At 54.7% G+C, this 18,048-nt stretch overlaps 2 protein-coding genes across 2 annotated transcripts in view; both read left to right on the top strand.

Moving 5' to 3' along the window:
* LOC123786486 (uncharacterized) overlaps positions 1–18,048 on the top strand; it is a 224,356-nt gene that overhangs the window by 89,304 nt on the left and 117,004 nt on the right. The window lies entirely within an intron of this gene.
* The window catches only part of LOC123786625 (ral-GDS-related protein-like), a 120,381-nt gene continuing 118,311 nt past the window's right edge, over positions 15,979–18,048 (top strand). The window contains exon 1 of the mRNA XM_087860495.1: positions 15,979–16,126. Coding sequence (XP_087716621.1) covers positions 16,125–16,126 — 2 coding nt within the window. The 5' untranslated portion in view covers positions 15,979–16,124. The remainder of the gene's footprint in view (positions 16,127–18,048) is intronic.

An 18,048-nucleotide genomic window follows, 5' to 3' on the forward strand; every position in this document is an offset into this window, starting at 1 on the left:
TCATCAAATTGGGTTTGTTTAAAAAAGTCTTCCCCTATGGACTCTGGGAAACAAACTGAGGGTTTCAGAGGGGAGGGGGTGGGGGATTGGGCTAGGCCGGTGCTGGGTATTAAGGAGGGCACGTATTGCATGGAGCACTGGGTGTTATAGGCAAACAATGAATCATGGAACACTACATCAAAAACTAATGATGTACTGTATGGGGAATAACAAAACATAATAAAAAAATTAAAAAAAAAAATCCCATTATCCTGGCAAGAGAGAACCCATCCCTGATCCATCAGATGCCAGCCAGGGAACAGTAGCTATTGTGCATCTGACCCAGAGCCTGGGGCCTGGAGGGAACTGCTGCTTCAGAAGAACCGCATAAGGAGATGCATGAAGGCTGGAAATCCTGGCTCCTAGGTCAGCATAGATGTTCATGGAACCAGGCTCAGGTGTGTCCTTTAAGGTACCCCTCCCATCTTTTCCCAACACACAAAACAAGCAGGAAAGGGTATCCAGAGATCATTGACAAGAATCCCAGAAAGATGCCAAACTTGGTAAACGGCCAACGAGGAGACTGAGGCTGGAAAGTCCTGCCTGCCCTGAGTCCATCTGCAAATTATCTTCCTCTGGCTTTGTCCCCTTCACACGCAGGATTTGATCTCCTTCCGTGTTTTTCCCCACTAGGTGCTGATGCAGTTCCAGAGACTGAACTACAATACGACAAGTTCCAAAACCAAACACAAAACTAAAAAAGCATCTCAATGGAAGAAGCAGGACACAGTCTTCCTGGCCTTAGAGCGGAGAAAGGCAACCCCAGTCCTGGGGCAGGAAGGTGTTCTGGGGCGTACAAGTCTTAAAGACTCCCACTTTCAGTGATTGTTGCTACTCCTGGGAAAGTCCCTGCAACCTCTAAATCTCAGGAGTTCTGAGGGGCTGTCTCTGCTGTTTGCCCAAATTCATTGACTGAAATGGACCCGTGCTCTGAGTAAGGGGGATTTGGGGGTGCCCTCCAGTGGCTAGGGAGAAGGGCTGGCACTTCTCCTTCCTCCCACATACAGTAGCTGATGACTCTGGGAGATTTCCTAGGTCAGGAACGAATATGAGAGTCTGTGCAAGTTTTCCATTACTGCAGGAAGTAAAAGACCCAAACCACACACATGGGTTCTAAAACAAAACAAGGGCTTTAATCTCCTAACATGCAAATCTATCACGGTACTATTTAAAACAACTAAATGGTGCCCCCTACATAAGGAAATAGATGGGGGGAAGGGGTGTGGAGGAAATGGGCGCAAGGATGCAGCTGCTGAGGAATCCCTGCAGGGCCACTGGACACTTGCTCAGCCCTGAGGTTGACTGCGGCCAGTTCTTCTCCTTCTTGAGTGCTGCTGACCAGCTAGGACCGGGGCTCCAGCTGGCAGGACAGGGTGTAGCTAAGGACAGAGGGACACCTGTGAGTTGCCCAGGAGCTTCCATTCAAGAGTCCCTGCCAGTGTTTGCCCACAGCTGGAGTCAGGCGCCCCGGCAACAAGGCCTGAGGCTGCCCAGGGAAGGAGGATCCCAGGAGTGGCCAGCAGAAAGAGTCCACCCCGAACCTCACCGACCCAGCTCCTGATGGGCCTCACCTCTCAGCCTCGCTGAGCGGCTCCATAGCCTGGAACCAGGCCCAAAAAGGATCCTCGGGCTCTAGAGTGTAATTCTCGGCAGCCACCTGGAGCAGCATGATGTCCGTTATGACTTGGTATTCCTGAGCAGAGAGAGAAGCACAGGATGCATAGGGAGCCTGGGGTGGGGGGGGGGGAGCTGCAGGGCCTGGTGACGGTTGAGGAGCGGGACCGGGGACCCATCCCAGGTCCTGGCAAACATGGCCACCCTCCTGCCTGCAGATTCATCTGGTCTCCACCTATTCTCAGAGATGAATATCAGTAGCCTCTCCTGCGGGAAGTTTTCCTGAATGCCATGCATCTGTCCCCATCTTCTAACGGGATGGGACTTGCACTGCTTTCTTCTCAAGGGATCCCAGGAAATGTGAGGTGGAGGGGATGGAGCCAAGCAATGTTCTTCCCAGGGACATCTCTGAGGCCCACTCCCTACCCTTCCCTGTGGGAAGCGCCACATATGCTCACCTTATTTCTTTTCTGGTGGTTGATCTCATTCCCCTGGAATGCAGACAAAGTCCATCAGAATGAGGCCCCTGGTTCTTAGGAGCACTTGATTCCCATCCCTTCTCATGCTGCACCATGGCCAGGACCCATGAGGGGCCGTGCATACACAGATAGCGGGCCTGGGATCTAGGCCAGGCTCTGGGGTCCAGAGAAAGGAGGACATGGGGCAGATGGACTGGCTACAGGTCGGGACCCTGCAGCACCACCCTCTCGGAAGACAGTGGGGGAGGCCGAAGCCTCAGGCAGGAAGGGGCTGCTGCGGCTACTGAGGTGCTTGCTGACGTGGAGGGTCCTGACTTCATTCTCCCCCCACGGGCAAACTCACCGGGGGAGGCTGAGGTCCACTCAGACAGACCTCACGCAGCTTTGCCTTCAGGAAGCTCTGCTGCTTCACCAGTCTTCGGCACCGGGAGCCGTGGCCTAACTGCAGCCTCACCTCGCTCATCCCTGAGATGGGCAACAGCCCCCAGGCTCACAGGGTAGCCGTGAGGCTGTCATGAGGGGAGGTTTGCCGAGTCCTGAGAGCTCAGGGCTCAGTACAGGGGCGTTCTGCTCCCAAACCTCCGGATTCTGGTCCCTCCCCCACAATCCTCAGGCTCACCCACCTCCAGATAGTCCTCCATGGCGGTATCTAACATCACCAGCTCGGTGAGGAAAGTGCCAAGGAAAGGCACGACACCCTGTGTCATGAGGGGGAGGGTTGGGATGAGTCCCTGCTCGCTGGTGTCCACAGGGACCCTCCACTGAAAATGCTCCAGCCTCCTAGCCCACCCCAGGGGCTCACGTGGAGCAGCCTAGGACCCTTAGCAGCCTCCCCCCACGGGTTCCCTTTCCCCTCCCCCCCCAGAATATCAGACTCCTCCTCATCACCTTCAGGGCCTGCTTTTCAAAAATGCCAGGGAATGGAGCAGTAGGTCGGTCCCTATCCACCCGCAAAACCCATTCTTTTTTATGGACCTTCTGGACCCTCCTCCTGGTTCTTTTGAAATAAGAATTGTAGAAGCTGTGGCCCCAGGAGCCACAGCTGGAGTGGGAAGGCCCCCCCCCCCTTCCTGGTCTTTCCTTTTTGGGAGGCTTCCAGCCCTCAGGGAGGAGCCCTCCTCCTCCTCTGACTTTGGAGGCCCTGGGCCTCAGGCACACTCACCTTCTTCTGCATCCTCTTCTGGGCTCCCCGGAGGGCCATCACCAGGGTGGCAAATCTATTGGATGGTCGCTCCTGCAGGGCCAAGGACAAGTTCCTTGAGACCATCATACCCTCAGGCCACTTGCCCCCACCATCTTGGACGTCAGAACCTAGACATCTGACCTAACTCATACTGATCCTGAGGCCCCATTATCCAGAAGCAGGCCGTGAGTGATTCCAGAACAATTTCACTCCAACATTCACTCCATGTGTGACCTTGAGCTTACAGCCTGGCCTCCCCAAGCCTGTTTTCTCATCGGGAAACGTGACAACTCCACCTATCTCCCATGGTCTCCTGAGGACTCAGGGTCCTATTACTCTCATCATTGTTGTGGCCCTCAACCCAGCCCAACCCCATCACTGAGCACAGGTCTGTCCTCTGGGCTCTCCAGGTTTGTAGAGGCCCCCACCTGGACCAGCTGTCGACACAGAGCGAGAGGGTGTGTAGGCTAGGGAGTCTGCTTGGACACCACCTGCTTGCCCCCTCGCCGCCAACGGCATCCTCACCTAGGCTGTCGCCACATTCATGACAAAGGCTTCCCCTCCCCAAGGAATGCTTCAGACCATTCCCGACTTCATCCACTCAGGACCCTGTTCCATCCCACCCCTCCTCTCTTTCCAGACCTGCACTTTCCAGGCTACCTTGATGAGCAGATTCCTGCCCTGTGTGGTGTCCTTGCTGCACAGCTTTTGAAAGATCCTCAATGGCTTCCTGAAGAGAGGCAAGGGAGGCACGATCAATGGACGAATAATGTGGCAGGGTTGAGTGCGAGTGCCTTTTCTTTGAGAACCCCAGAGTGTCAACCTGCCTGGTTGAGGGTTTCTTCTGGGATCCTCTGAGCACTAAGGTCTTTGTAGGACATGGGAGGGAGCTCTCATGTGGCTCGTCCTGGGCCTCCCTTCCCATATTCATTGAGAAACGCTGTTTGGGTCAATTTGGGGTTCAAATGGGCAGAGAGCTTAGTGGCTGTCAAGGAAACACGTGAAGAGATTTAATGCAGCTCAGCCCCGTGTGGGACATTTGGCAAAACTGATTTCTAAAGTGGGAGGCATGGTGGCCTCCTCACCAGGAAGGCTGAGAGATGCACCCACCAGCCCAGGTCCTGTGGTCGGGGTTTGCCGCCTCCCAGAAGGTCCAAGCTGCCTGAGAGGGAAGAGGACAAGCCTCTGGGAGCTCCCTCGTCCATCCTGGTCCCTCCATGGAGAGAGGCCTACTCACCTGGAAACCTTCCCCCACGTGTTCTCGAGGCGGTGAATGGAGACACTCTGCAGAGCCGAGAGGATGGCATGTAAGGACGAGTAGTTCCTCAGGGTTTGACAGGCCTGGGGAGGGAAGAGAATGGGCTGTCACTTGGGGAGCCGGCACCTGATTGGCTCTCAAGCTTCAGTCCCCCTCAGGGGAAAGCGCTCCTGCTGGAGGAAGCAGCTGTCCAGGGACCTGCCGAAGGGCACACGTGAGGCCCAGAGGAGGAGGAGGATTTTACCTCACACCAAGGAAGGAGCCAGGAAGAAACGGAGCATCCCAGCATGGGGCCATGCAAGGCGAGGTCAGCATGCCCCTGGACCAAAGAGCCTAGGGACTGCACAGTCCTAGGGCAAAGACCAGGGCCTTCCACCCTGAGACCTGATCAAGGGAAGAGCAGTGCCCGAGACTCAGGAGAGCACCTCGGCTGGGCTTCCCGTTGCATACCTTGGCCACCTTGATCCAGTGCTCCACCACCACGGCCCTGTCCCGGGCTGTCATGCTCGGGTTGCCAAGGCAGGTGGTGATGACACACTTGGCCACACTGTTGAACTGGGCGACAGTGGCCCGGACTGTGGGTGCCAGGTGCTCATTGCCAGGCTTGTTGCGCTTGGACCAGACGGAGCCCAGGCACTGATGGGGCAGCAGCTTCTTGAACAGCTCCTAGAGAACAGGCGGACCTTGGTTCACCCAGCCATTTCCCATGCAAGACTCATGTCCTACGTAGGAGTCACAGGTCAGAGCTGGACCTCAGGGAGCTGAGAATCTGGCCTGAGCCTGGTTGGAGACCATGGATTTCATTCCATTGTTTTTCCCTGAGGGAACCCAGTACACAATGACCCAGGAGCAAACAGAGCAAGGGAAGGAAGGAGGGCATTGGCACCCTGATCATGCTCAGGAACTCCCAGCTCCAGGTGGCACTGCAAGGTGGTCCAACCCAAGGGGGCTTCTTCCCCTCCCCTCCAACTGGTCATCCCCCTGGTCCTTCCCCCCTTTCAGATGCACATTCTCACACGGGAGCTGCAACCACACGTTCTTCCGTCTGCCCTGTCCTCATGGACACATCAGACGCCTAATCAATGCTGAGGGTACTCATCCTCCAAGGCACATGAGTGGGTGACCCATGGACTTGACTGAACACAGGGAGCTGCCCTCCTCCACCCACGGGACCAGGGCCTGCCCATTGGTCTCTCCATTCTGGCTCATTTCTTCTCCCTAGTACCTCCGTATCAGTGCTTATCAGGGTCTCTCGCTACAGTCCGCAGCTGGACAGTGAAAGCTTGGGGCTAAGCGCCCTGATGGGTTGACAGGGTTGGGAAGTGGTGGAGCTGAGATTTGGTCCCAGACCATAGGAGTCCACATCAGGGAAAGGCAGGTGTGGGGCAGGTGAGAGCAGAAGGAAGGCCTGCCCCTGGCCCACCCTGAGAGCCCAGCTGCTCACCGCATCCATATACGTGAGCTGCTCTGCCACCAGCCTGGGAGGGAAGTCCAGGAGGTCGGGCTTCTCCTCACCCAGCTGGTTCTTTGGGGTGACACAGCGGTGGCAGGAAGCCTCTGGGGCCACGGTGGGCTCTGTGGCTGTTGCCTGAGTGAAACTTTCCAGCAAAAAGGGTGGTCCAGCTGACTGCTGCTCAGCACCCGGCACACATGCAGAAGATGGGAGCACGGGTTGCAGTTCTGGAACAGCTGACGGAGGGGAGGCTGGCTCTGACACCGCAGGTGACAGTTGACACAGAGCCGGGGTCGCCTCTAGCTCTATAGGAGGCCCTGTTCCTGGCTCTGCCACTGGAAGGAGCCCTGGAGCTGGCACTGGGGCAGGAGACAGAGAAAGGTTCATCCACATCACTGACTTTCCGGATGCCTTTGCAAAACCAGGACAGACCCCATGGCCTTGAAAGGAATACCCAGCCCATGAACCGCATCCCAGTTAGCCTTCCCAGCTTGCCATCCCCCTTACCCTCCACCTCTGCCTCAGTGAGCGCCAGAAGTTCCCGCTGCATCAGGAGAAGGGGGACATGGTTTGTCAGGTCCCAGGCATGCCACTTCAGAACCATGGCCCCATGCACATAGGCCACCTTGATCTCGACACGGTCACGGCCCAGGGACTGATAGATAGCCTGCAAATTCTGTTCAGGCCAGGTACCCAAGAAGGGAGACAGGGTGCTGGGGAGAGTCATATGTGGAACAGAGTCAGAGGCCTGGCCTTGCATTGCACATGCTACTCCCACAGCACCGTTCTTTCTGTATGGGTCCCAGAGGATGGCCCCAGCCCCCTCCCAACCCCTCTCTAGCTGCCCTCGTAGTGGAAGGCCTGGTCCTCCAGAAAACCTGAATGAGTCTGGTTTTTCCACTTCTCTTCTCCTCTACCTGGCCATGGGCCTGGTCTACTCTATGCTCCATGCACACCAGTATCAAGGCTCAGGTTGGAGGCAGATTTGTGAGTGGTCGGCTCAGCACACCCTCGGTTCTTGGCCCCGGTTGGGGTGGTCAGCAGGGAGGGGCAGGCAGAGCAAGTTGGGACCGTCAAAGGGATGGGTGTTTCAGGCACCCACTGAGCCCAGACTGTGCTCTGCTGCCTAGAGGGCCCGGGACCCCCTCCACAGCCTTCTTTGACTCATTTGCTTCTTCACATGAAGCCCCCCAGATGAAGCCCACCCACTGGAAATCAAGAGATCGGTGAGATCCCTGGTTCGGCAAATCCCTCCCCAGCCACCACCCCTGTAGTCCCCCATCCTGCTCTTTGGAGGCAACCAGCCCTGCTTCTGGACCCAAACCCCTGTCCCAGTTTTACTTGATCATTTCATCTGTCCTATGATCCAGCTCTAGGTGGATCCTTTCAAAGCTAGAGGAGGCTACGAAGATGTCACATCTAACAACGATTGGACATGCGTGCTTAGGGTGTGCAGAGTGCCTATCTGACCCTCTGACTAGACCTGAGACCCAGACACTGCATCTCCTCTCTCCATTCACATTCCTAGGTGCTTAATATACATTCTTGAACGACTACTTCCCAGTCCGCACTTTCCAAATCCTGAGTGGCCTGTGGGCTGGTCTGCCTGCTCCCAGTGTGCCCCTGAGCTGCTCACACAAAGGACAACTACCAGAACCATCTAGATGGAATCTCAGAAGTCCTTTACACATAGAGAAACTGCCTGCTTTGCATTTCCTTTCGTCAACCCAGAAGGGCCACCGGCCTGTGAGGGTTGCACTTGAGAGCTTCTTGACCGGAGAGAGAGAACTATTAAGCAAGAAGATGCCCAGCACGTCCAGGAGCCCTTTCTACAGAGCCAAGCACCAGAGTAGCCCGTGCCATGTTTCCTCCCATGATTTCCTACAGTACCTGTATGAGGTTCATCCTCTTAACCACCCCAGTTTTCAGAAGAGGAAAGGGAAGGTCAGAGAGGGGTAGGGCCATTCCCGAGATGTACACCCAGTAGATGGGAGGCTCACCCTGTGCTGTGCATGGGGTGGGCACTCACCGATTGAACTGCTGGCCCAGGACCTGTGTGGCTGAAGTGAACATCTCGTACATGCAGAAGATCGTTGAGGTGGTTGAGATGCTCCCATCTGGGAAGGATGGCACCAGGGACTGTACGAAATGCTCCATTGTGCCTTCTCGGAGCCTCAGCATCGTCTGGGCCTCATCCAGGGACAGGGATGATTCCTTTTCCCACCAGGTAGAGAAGGGGGGTGTGGGGGGCAATGGAGTCAGCTTCAACACCACGAACCACCAGGATGATCAGGGTCTGGTGCTCAGACCAGAGAGTCCCATCCCTTCGGGAACTTGTGCAAGAAAAGGGACTTGAGGGCCCACCCAGAAAAAGGCTCTAGGCTTGAAAGTACAATTGCCTTTAGGGGTGAAATGAGAAAGCATTGGTCACTTCAACACATCTTGTTAGCTGAGCCACCACAGCCTTTCTCTCTCTGAATAGGCTTTATTAAGAACTGTATGCCTTTGAGTCATCAGTCAACATCCCTACTGCAGACAGGAGAAAGCAGAGGCTTAGCATCTCCAACGCTGCTCGAGATCATAGACGTTGGGCCTGAGAACTGTCCAGAGCATGGAATGCATGGCATTTCCCTAGGCTGCTGCGGCCTGGTCTGTTCCTCAGGTGGGGAGAAAGGTTCAGGGGAAATCCACCTTCCTCGGCAGGCCCCAGGGGAGCCGGTTGTTTCTAGTGTGGGTTCTGGCCTTGCCGTGATCATCTGTGGGTCCTGAGATTGGACATCAATCTGGACCTGTTCTCACCCCAGACCAGCATTGGATGTTGTTGTGGGCCGAGGCACCTGCTGCTTGTCAAGGGAGATGGAGAAGCTGAGCCTTTGGAGCAAGCAGCTCCTCAAAGATGGCCTGGATTGAACTCTGAAAAGACAGAGTCCACTACCTGGGCCAGGAGGCATCAGAGGCCTTGCACCCAATCCGTGCTTGAAAGGCTGATTCACGGCGGCAGACAACCTCCCATACGGAGGTCCAAAAAGACATATGAGGACACAGCTTGTGACCCGGGGGACATACAATGAGTCGATGTGTTCTGAGAGGTGATACGTTACAGAGGAACATATAGAATGGCTTCATCCCACCGTTCCTTTTATGTTCAATCACCCTGTGTGGGGTGAGGATTCATAAGGCCTTGGACACGTTCTCCAAGGACAGTGGAGCTGGGTTCTACACAGGATGGCTGGGGTGAGTCAAGAAAATACTCAAAACAGTAGCAAAATGCAAAGACACTCATGGCTGCGGGAAAAGTCACACAAAACAGAATGAAACAGAATAACCCACGCCCCAAACTGCAAAAAACACGAACACTATTCTCTACCATTCCCACCTATGGGAAGAGTGTCTTCCTACCTTCTCCCACAGCTGGTGGTGGAGGTGTGGATACTGGGATGACTTTGTGGTTGGGCCTGCGGGGCACTCATGTGGAAACACCATGGGAGGGCCCCAGGTTTGTCCCCACATTTGTGTGGGGGCCCTGGGCGTGTGGAACCCTCTTCCCATTCTCACCTCAGAGCGGCACTGATCCTGGGTGGCCTGGTGCACCTGCCACTTGTCTAGGGCGTTGTAGTTGAAGTCCCAGACCAGCTCTTCGATGACCTCCTGGGTGCAGCTCTGAAAATGCAGTGCCCCATAGACATGGGGTCAAGAGACATTAGTGTCCTCCCGGGACATTGCCACAAGGGGCCACCCGCATTAGAAATCCTGTTCTCCAGTTGAGGCAAAGAGGGGCAGCTGAAAAGACATCGAGCAAGGAGGTAGCCGGATGAAACTCTAGAGCTCGTGATTAACATCGAGGTAGTTGAGCTTGGTCCCCAGTGCTCAGCTTCTCATCCTGCCTGCTATGACCTGGGGTGTGAACATGAAAGATGGGCCAGGCTTCCAACACCTGGCAGCTTCCTTCTGCCCAGGAAGGGTGTGTCCCACATCCTCTGTCCCCTTCTCTACACATAGACAACCAGCCCCCCACCCCAACACACACACAGGGACACACATAATGAGGGGCAAGAGGTGTGGGCCTGCTGAGGTGACATCACAGTTGTTGCCTGCTCTCCAGTGGGCTGCCCTGAGCTGCCTCGTGTTACCTGTTGGTGTCTCCTGCCACATGTCCAGAGGGCTCGGAAAAGCGGGCTGAGCCGACGTCTACAATTATTTGCAAGTCTCTCTCTCTGGGCTTGCCTGGGCCCAGAGACCCTGAAGGGAGGAAGGCAGCAAGAGAACATCTTGCTCTCTCGAATGTCTCCACCCAAGTGAGCTGGAGAGCAGGTTGTCTTTTGAATCTGGGTGCCCGGTTACCAGAGTTCTAAGTTCAGTTGGGGCCTATCACAGAGGAAGTGAGGTCACTCTTTCAAGATTCTAATCCCTGGGACCATGTGTTCAGTCAGACCTATCCAGAGCCCCTTCTTGGCAGTTGACTCCTTAGCTTTCTCCCCCATGTCATCTCCTTAACTGGACACAATGAGCCAAAAAGGCCATAGCCACCGCTCTCGGGAAATGGAACTAGGGTCTGAAGCTTCAGGAGGCAGAGCTGAATTCAGACCTTACGTTCTGTGTTTCTTTGCGCACTTGTGTGTCCTATGTCATTGCGTCTCTCACGTAGTCCCCACTTTCCCAGCCTGCAGTGCGGGGATCAGGCTAGAATTTACTTCCTTGGGACATCCTCTGGTGTCTGTGGATAAGAGTATTTATTACATGTGTGGGGTGGTCCCCTGTGTATCTGAGGCACAATTTTCAAGATGGAAGAATTACAAGAAGGGGTGGGACTTGGCATGGAGGGCCGCTCAGAAGAGGCCTGGGTTCCAGCCCTGTAATACTGCAACTGTCACTTTCCCTCTTGGCCTCATTTTAAGGTGGGCACCATGATGGCCTGGAAAAGCAAGAAGATGCAGGCATTGTCATCCTCTGTAGTAAAACCATGCAATTGTTTCCCGTTATATGAAGAACGAGACCCCGTTACCTCGTTTGGGTCTATGAGGGGAGCGGCTTTCACCATGGCTCCCAGGGATCCTGACCTGTGGTATAGGCATCAGACTGTAACTGCTAAGTGGTCAGTGACTGGCTTTTGACCCACAGGACATATTCAACGTGATGAAGTACCATGCCTAGAGCTTCTCTACATGTCATGCAAAGAGTTTCTCACTCCCTAGTTACTTTCCATCATGTTCCACTACTCACTCCTTCCCTTTCCCTTCTTCTCTCTCTGAAGCAGAACCAAGCACCGATGTTTTGAGCTGCCATCTACAGAGGCTCAGAGGATAGAGAACGGAGGCAGTGCCAAGGCCAAAAGACACACAGGAACTCAGGTTCTGAGTCCAGATGGCATCCCGAGTCACGTGAGCCAACTCATGACAAAATCCTCTTCCAGTATGGCCCTGGTCACAGCCGCAGCCACTGACACACCTTGAGCCTGGGGAACCATGCTAATTTGGGCCCGCATTCTTCACCCACAAATACTGTTAGAAATTAAAGCGATGCACCTGCACATGCAGGGTATCAGGGCAATGCAGTCCCGGGGCAACTCTAGATAAGTAACAGTCTCCCAGGCCTCAGCATCTGTCCCTGCCTTCCTCCCTCCCCTCTGCTCTCCTGCTAGTGTCCCTGCAGCCACCCTGGCTGCCTTTTTCACTCCTCTGGCCAAACTGGCTTCTGTTATTGAGTGTCTGCAGCACAAGTCACTTCTTCCTGAAACGCTGCTCCCTGACGTGTGCAGGTCTAGCTCCCTTTGGTCAATCTGTTCTCAGCAACCTCAGCCTCAGTGAGGCCTTTCATATCTTTCCATGCAGTGACTCCCCAGCCTTCCTCCGTAGCACACTTCATTCCTAGTACAGAGCGCTTGCTCTTTTCTTTCACGTGCGTTCTCTTTGGAGCTTTGGTCCATGTGTAGACTGGGAGCTCCTAAAGCAAAGGAGCCCTAGGTAATTTCAGCTCTGCGCACGGGCCCAGCAAGATACCTGGCATAGGGCAGTGCTCAGTGTGTAGTTACTGAATGAATAATTGAGAAGATCTTGGAGCCCACCTCCCCTCTTAAGCACCTAGACTGCAGAATGCTACTAAAACTTTCAAGCTGTTTCTGGGCAGGGGCGACAACCATAATGGCCTCTGCCTGACTCTTCCTGCTCCAGTTCCTCCAGCAGAACTCACCAGGTACCATGGACAAGGAAGCGCCCTGCATCCAGCTCTCCAGCTCTGGTGGCACAGCCCCACGCAGGCACACCAGCAAAAAAAGCCATGCCTTTTCTCGGGGGTCCTCAACGCAGTGCCTTTGCAGAGTCACAGAGCAAAGGAGCAGGATCTCTTGGCTCCCTGGGCAGAGTAAAGGACCTCAGAACCCTCCCTTTCCTCCTTTTCTGTCCACTCCCATGGTGTCCTCTTTACGATTCCAGCACCTGCACCTCAGCCAGAAGAGTGCTTCTGCACCCACCCCTGTGTGTCTAAACGAGGAACTAAAGGTCTAATGCAGACTAGACGTGTCCCTGGGCCCCAGACACAGTGAACGCTCCTCAACATGACTAACCCACAGAAAAATGCAACCAAGAGCATCATGAGACATCACATCACATTGGCGGGAAGAGCGACCCTCCAAAAGTCGAGAGATAACAAATGCTGGTGAGGATGTGGAGCAAAGGGAATCCTTGGGCACCACTGGTGGGAATGCACATTGGTACTGTCACTATGCAGAACACTGTGGACGTCCCTCCAAAAATTAAAAAGAGAACTACTTGCACCTCCATGTTCAAGAAGCATTATTTTCAATAGCCAGGACACGGAAAACATCAGTGCCCTTTAGTGCTGAGTAGGGAAAGAAGTGGTACCTAGAGAATAGCATAGGAATCAGCCAGAAGAAAAGGACATCCCGCTAAGTGTGCTAACAGTACCGGACTTTGAAAGCGTGATGCCAAGTGAAATAAGGGAGACAGGGCAAAGACTTTCTGTAGAGAAGCATAGAGAGAGAGAGAGAGATTGATCCTGTCTAGAGAGAGAGACAGAGAGCTATTTTTCCCTTCTCTGTGGAATCTGAGACAAAGAAGAGAAAAGGGGGAAGACTAACTCAGAAAAAGAGATCAGATTGAAGTAACCAGAAGCAGAGGGCGGAGGGGGTGCGGGAATTTAGTGAATGGTGAAAAGGTACAAATTCCAGTTTCAGATCAATAAGGAATAGGGATTTACAGTACACCCCAGGACTACAGTTCATTACTGCTCTATGGTGTATTTGAGAGGTGTGAGAAGAGCAAGTTCTGAGAGTTCTCATCACAAAGAAAAACCTCTCTTTCTTTTCTTTTCTCTTTTCTTTTCTCTTCTCTTCTCTTCTCTTCTCTTCTCTTCTCTTCTCTTCTCTTCTCTTCTCCTCTTCTCTTCTCTTTTCTTTTCTTTCTCTTCACTTTAACCACAGTCAGAGGGTCAAAGGTAACACGCTGTACATATTCACGGGGAGAAAGGAGTACATAGGGACCTTCATTCAGTCGTTCAACAAACACTGGATTTAGCATGAGGTAATCCCCGTTCTTGGCTGGGTTCTGCCCAGAACTCCTGTGTCCCACACACCTCTGGTGCTGATTTGCTGATGCCCTGGGTGAGGCACTTCCTTGCCTCGGTTTCCCCCTTACGGTGACCACGCTGGCTGCCGACACTGTTAACAAGGATGCTGCGGGAAGGAGGAGGTGCCAGCCTCGGAGTGTGGGTTCCCGGGGGAGGGGGTGCAGGCCTTTCCCCTGTAATTTATTTCCAGCTCAGGTGCTTGTGAACTCCTCCCAATCCTCCTGCTGAAGTGTGTGCAATGTCTGTGGGTTGTCACACGCATTAATTATCTGCTGAAGGTTATAAAGTACCCCTCGCTTTGACAAGATCACCCTAAAGAAAAGGGCTTTATCAACGTTGCCATTAAATGCAATCGCAGAGAGTGGAGAAGATGGAAAGGAAAATCGCTCAAGCCAAAGAATAAATGACATTTCAGAAAACGCAGAACAAGTGGATATGAAGATCAATTGGAACTTAAAGTGACGACATGTCCAATGACATAGTCGCAGATTCTGGATTGCTTCGGGCAAGAAAGGGGGACGGTACACACGGAGCCAGACAAGAGGCCCTGAGGCAGGGTGCAAAAGGTTTGATCCTGGGCAGTGTCTTAACCCTTCTGTGCCTCCGTTTTCTCATTCATGAAATGGGACAATATTCACACTGAACCGGAAAGTGATAATAAGAGAATACAACTTCATACGCCTGGCATGTACCAGGTGCTCACAAATCACAGCTGTCATCACGGAGAGTCAACGGCGGAGGAAGCGAGAGGTGGGCACGGAATTCGCAGGTGCTCAGAACGCATTTCATTTCGTTGGACTAAAATGAAGCTTTGTTTTAAATGTCCCTGTCTCATTGTTTCCAGACTGTATGTCATCTCACCATGCAGCACATAGACCGTGCAATGCTGGTAAATATAACAGGCTCCCGCGGGGGGGGGGGGTGCTGATTTGTGGCGTGTGCCAGTCTCCATGGGGTGCATATTCCCACCGTGGCTGATTTCAAGCTCCCAGCCTGCCCTTACTGAACAGTCAGGAAGAGATGTCAGCGGCTCGTCACGTCATTTCCGTGGATTTCTGCTGTAAAGATACAACAGACGAGAGCGTAGATGATGGCAGTATGTAGTAAAGCCATCAGGAAATGATGAGTTTGGGATATTTATTACCTTTGTTCTTTTAAAGATTTTATTTATTCATTTGAGAGAGAGAGAGCAGGGGGAGGGGCAGAGGGAGAGGGAGAAGCAGACTCCCCTCTGAGTAGGGAGACCAATGCATGGATCCATCCCAGGACCCTCCTGGCTTGTGGTGAGGATCAAAGTGACGCCATAAAGATGAAAGTAGCCCTGCCCCTTCCTATCCATTTTTTTTTTTTTTAAGAACACAAATCAGATATTACTTCCTGCTTGAAACCCTCCCCAGGCTGCCTGCGGCCTAAAGAACAAACGCCAGGTTCCTAAGGATGCCTGAAGAAGCCCCTGGACGAGTGCATTTTTGCCCCTTCCACTTGGTGTCCTGGGTCTGCTCAGCTGCCCTAGGCCTGGTGACTCCCAGATCCCGGGGGTCCTCCTCTTCTTTCTGCAGCCCAGGGACCAGCACGCAGGCCCCACATCTGTCTACCTCCAGCCGCCTCCCACAGCCTCTTTCAGGCCGTCTTTCAGGATTCAATCTAAGTACAGCCCAGCATTAGCTGTGATGCCACGGAACACATCCCTGATGTGAGCCTCACTCTCCTGTGTGCAGAGGGTCCCGGGACACCTAACTCCTCGGGGTGGGCAGGAAGCCTGGCGAAGACACGCGCGAGGACTCGGGCCAGGCCCCGGCCCACTGGGGGGCGCGACCCTGCGGGTTCCGGCCCTGGGGCTGGGCTGCAGGGCGGCGGGCTAGGGAGGCCCTGCAAAGGGGCCGCGTCCGGGCTGTGGGGGGCAGGGCAGCGGGTGGGAGGGCTTCCCCGAGGTCGGTCCAGCCCCGCCGGCCCAGAGTGCCGCCAGTGGGACCTCCGGGACCTCAGCTCGGCGGGCCGCGCCTCCCGGCCTCCGCCGAGGCTTCCCCAGACCCGGCCACCACAGGCTCGCTCAGTCCATTGCCGTCCTGAATGCCCCGCGCGACTGTCCGGCGCGGTCTCGGGACCGGAGCCCCGTGTTGTGCAGGGCATGCGCGGGCCACCGGGCGCATGCCCGGTCCTCCGGAGGGGGGTGGTGGGGGGGGCGGAAGCTCGGCGCGGGGACGCGGCCGGGCGCGCGCCGGGGCGGTGAAGCGCTCCTCAGCCGGTCGCCGCGCATGCGCGGCCCTCGCCTACGCAGCACGGCCAGAGGGCGCAAGCCCGCCGCTGCTGCTGCTGCTACTGCCGCCGCCGCCGCCGCCGCGACCGCCGCCGCCGCCGGGACCGCCGCCGCCGCCGCCGCCGCCGGGACCGCCGCCGCCGCCGCCGCCGGGAGCGCTGTGCGCCCGCGGCGTGAGGCGTTGGAGGGAGCGCCGCCCGTCGGTTCGCGGCGCCGCCTCGCAGTGGTCTGCCCTCGCCTCCCGGCGCCCCGCGCGGTACATGTGAGTGCGGGGAGGGGGCGGGGGCCGGGAAGCGGGCGGGTGGGCCGGCTCCTGGTGATGGGGGTTGGCAGGGCCGCGGCCTGTGGGCGGAGGGCCGAGCGGGGCTAACCAGCCGGTCCGCGCCGCGGATGCGGCGGAGACGGACGCCTCCCGCGCGCCGCTTGGGAGGCCGAGGATGTGGGGAGGCCGGAGAAGTGGGGAGGACGAGGGAGGGGCCCGGGGAGGACGGCACTCTGGGGAGGATCGGGGCGCGGGCAGGTCGGGAGATGTGGGAAGGACTGGGGGTTTCCGGGAGACGGGGATGTGGGGAGGCCGGCGTGGGGACACGAGAGGCCAGGGAAGGGGGACGAGGGGGCGGGTTCTGGGAGAAAGGCTGTGGGTGGAGGACGGACTTGTGGGGAGGTCGGCGGGCTCCGGCAGGCCAGGGGACGAGGGGAGGCCGGGGGCTCGGGTAAACGGGGAGGTTTGGGGGACATGAGAAGGCCAGGGGGTGTTCGTGAAAGATGGGGAGGTTGGTGGATTCGGGGGTCTAGGAGAGACAGAGGGGCTCGAGGCCGGAGCGCACAGGGAGGCCGGGGGCTTGGGGAGGCCAGCCGGCCTCCTTGGGAGCTGGCCAATTGCCTCAAAGACAAAAGCGGGGAGAGAGGAAGGAGGAGGAAGAGGGAAATCCTTGGGGACCTGGAGGGGGGAGAAGAGCCCTGACCCGATATGGGGACTCACTGGCCCTCCGGCAGGGAAGGGCGAGCCTCGAACCCGGATCCGGGCGGCTCCTTCCCCGCAGCTGGCGCTCAACTTGCTGTGGCCCTGTGGTTTTTGGGGCGAAAGCCCTGGAGACCTGGTTGATTCATTGTGCCTCCAAGTTTACCTCTTCCCAACCCAGCCCCCAGCTCTGCTTCTGGCTTAGGTGGAAGAAGGACTTGTTTCTTTTTCTCTCCTTTCCTTTCTTTTCTCAGGAGGAGGAGGAGGGGTGTGTGTGTGTGTGTGTGTGTGTGTGTGTGTGTGTGTGTGTGTTACTTGGTTTTATTTAATTGCAGGATTTAGCTTAATGCAGTAAGGGTAAAAAAATTGTTTTTTAGTCATTTCAACAGTGTCTCATTCTTGCATAGTTAGCCTGCAGCTGGGTTTTTCGCAGTGAGACTAAGATAGTAATGTAGTAATTGTGGGAACTGGTTGAAATACATTCAAGCTGAAGGCGGTGTAAGGATTTGGGGATCTATACTTAAGACGAGCAACGCTGGGATTCTTAGATAGAATGTCAACATTTTCGTGGTTGGAAAAATAGGCCATTACTATTTGAAATGAAATACCAGAGCCTCACTCTTAATATTTTATTTGTAAAACTCATAATGGAAGCAGTCTTCTCTTGGAAATGTGTGAACTCTGGTCAGTTGTCTCATCTCTGAAAACCTGAAAGGTGGATGAAGTGATGGAAAGATACATTGCAAATTAGCATTCACCTTATTTTTGTTGAGATCCAATGTAGGTAATTTTTTCATGCCATTGTGCTTTGGAGATAATTTTTAACATCCTGCAATATTTAAACACATGAAACTTCTGAAGAAAGTTTGCGTTCCGGTGTCTTTATGAGTACGTTGTTTTCTCTTTGTGGCTGTCCTTGGAGGTGAAACACTGAATGAGCCTACCCCTCGTGTCTTGAATACGTTTGTGTGCTAAATGTTGTCGAAGCAGCAAGATCCCATGTTATACATTCTTTAAGTAATATCTTTCCGGTGATTATCATATACTCCGATTTAATAATGAAAACTGGGGAAAGATGGTTTAAAACCCATTGCTGTCTTTTAAAGGATCCCACAATCAACCTAAGACTTGAGTATATACACTGAATAAAAGGACCTACGCATTGTTCAGAGGTGATGATGCACCAAGAAGCAAGTCCTTGGATAAATAAAGACATTGAATCC

This window comes from Ursus americanus, unplaced genomic scaffold, assembly GCF_024610735.1.
Source record: "Ursus americanus isolate L20-20 unplaced genomic scaffold, mUrsAme1.1.p SCAF_68, whole genome shotgun sequence".
Taxonomy (NCBI): domain Eukaryota; kingdom Metazoa; phylum Chordata; class Mammalia; order Carnivora; family Ursidae; genus Ursus; species Ursus americanus.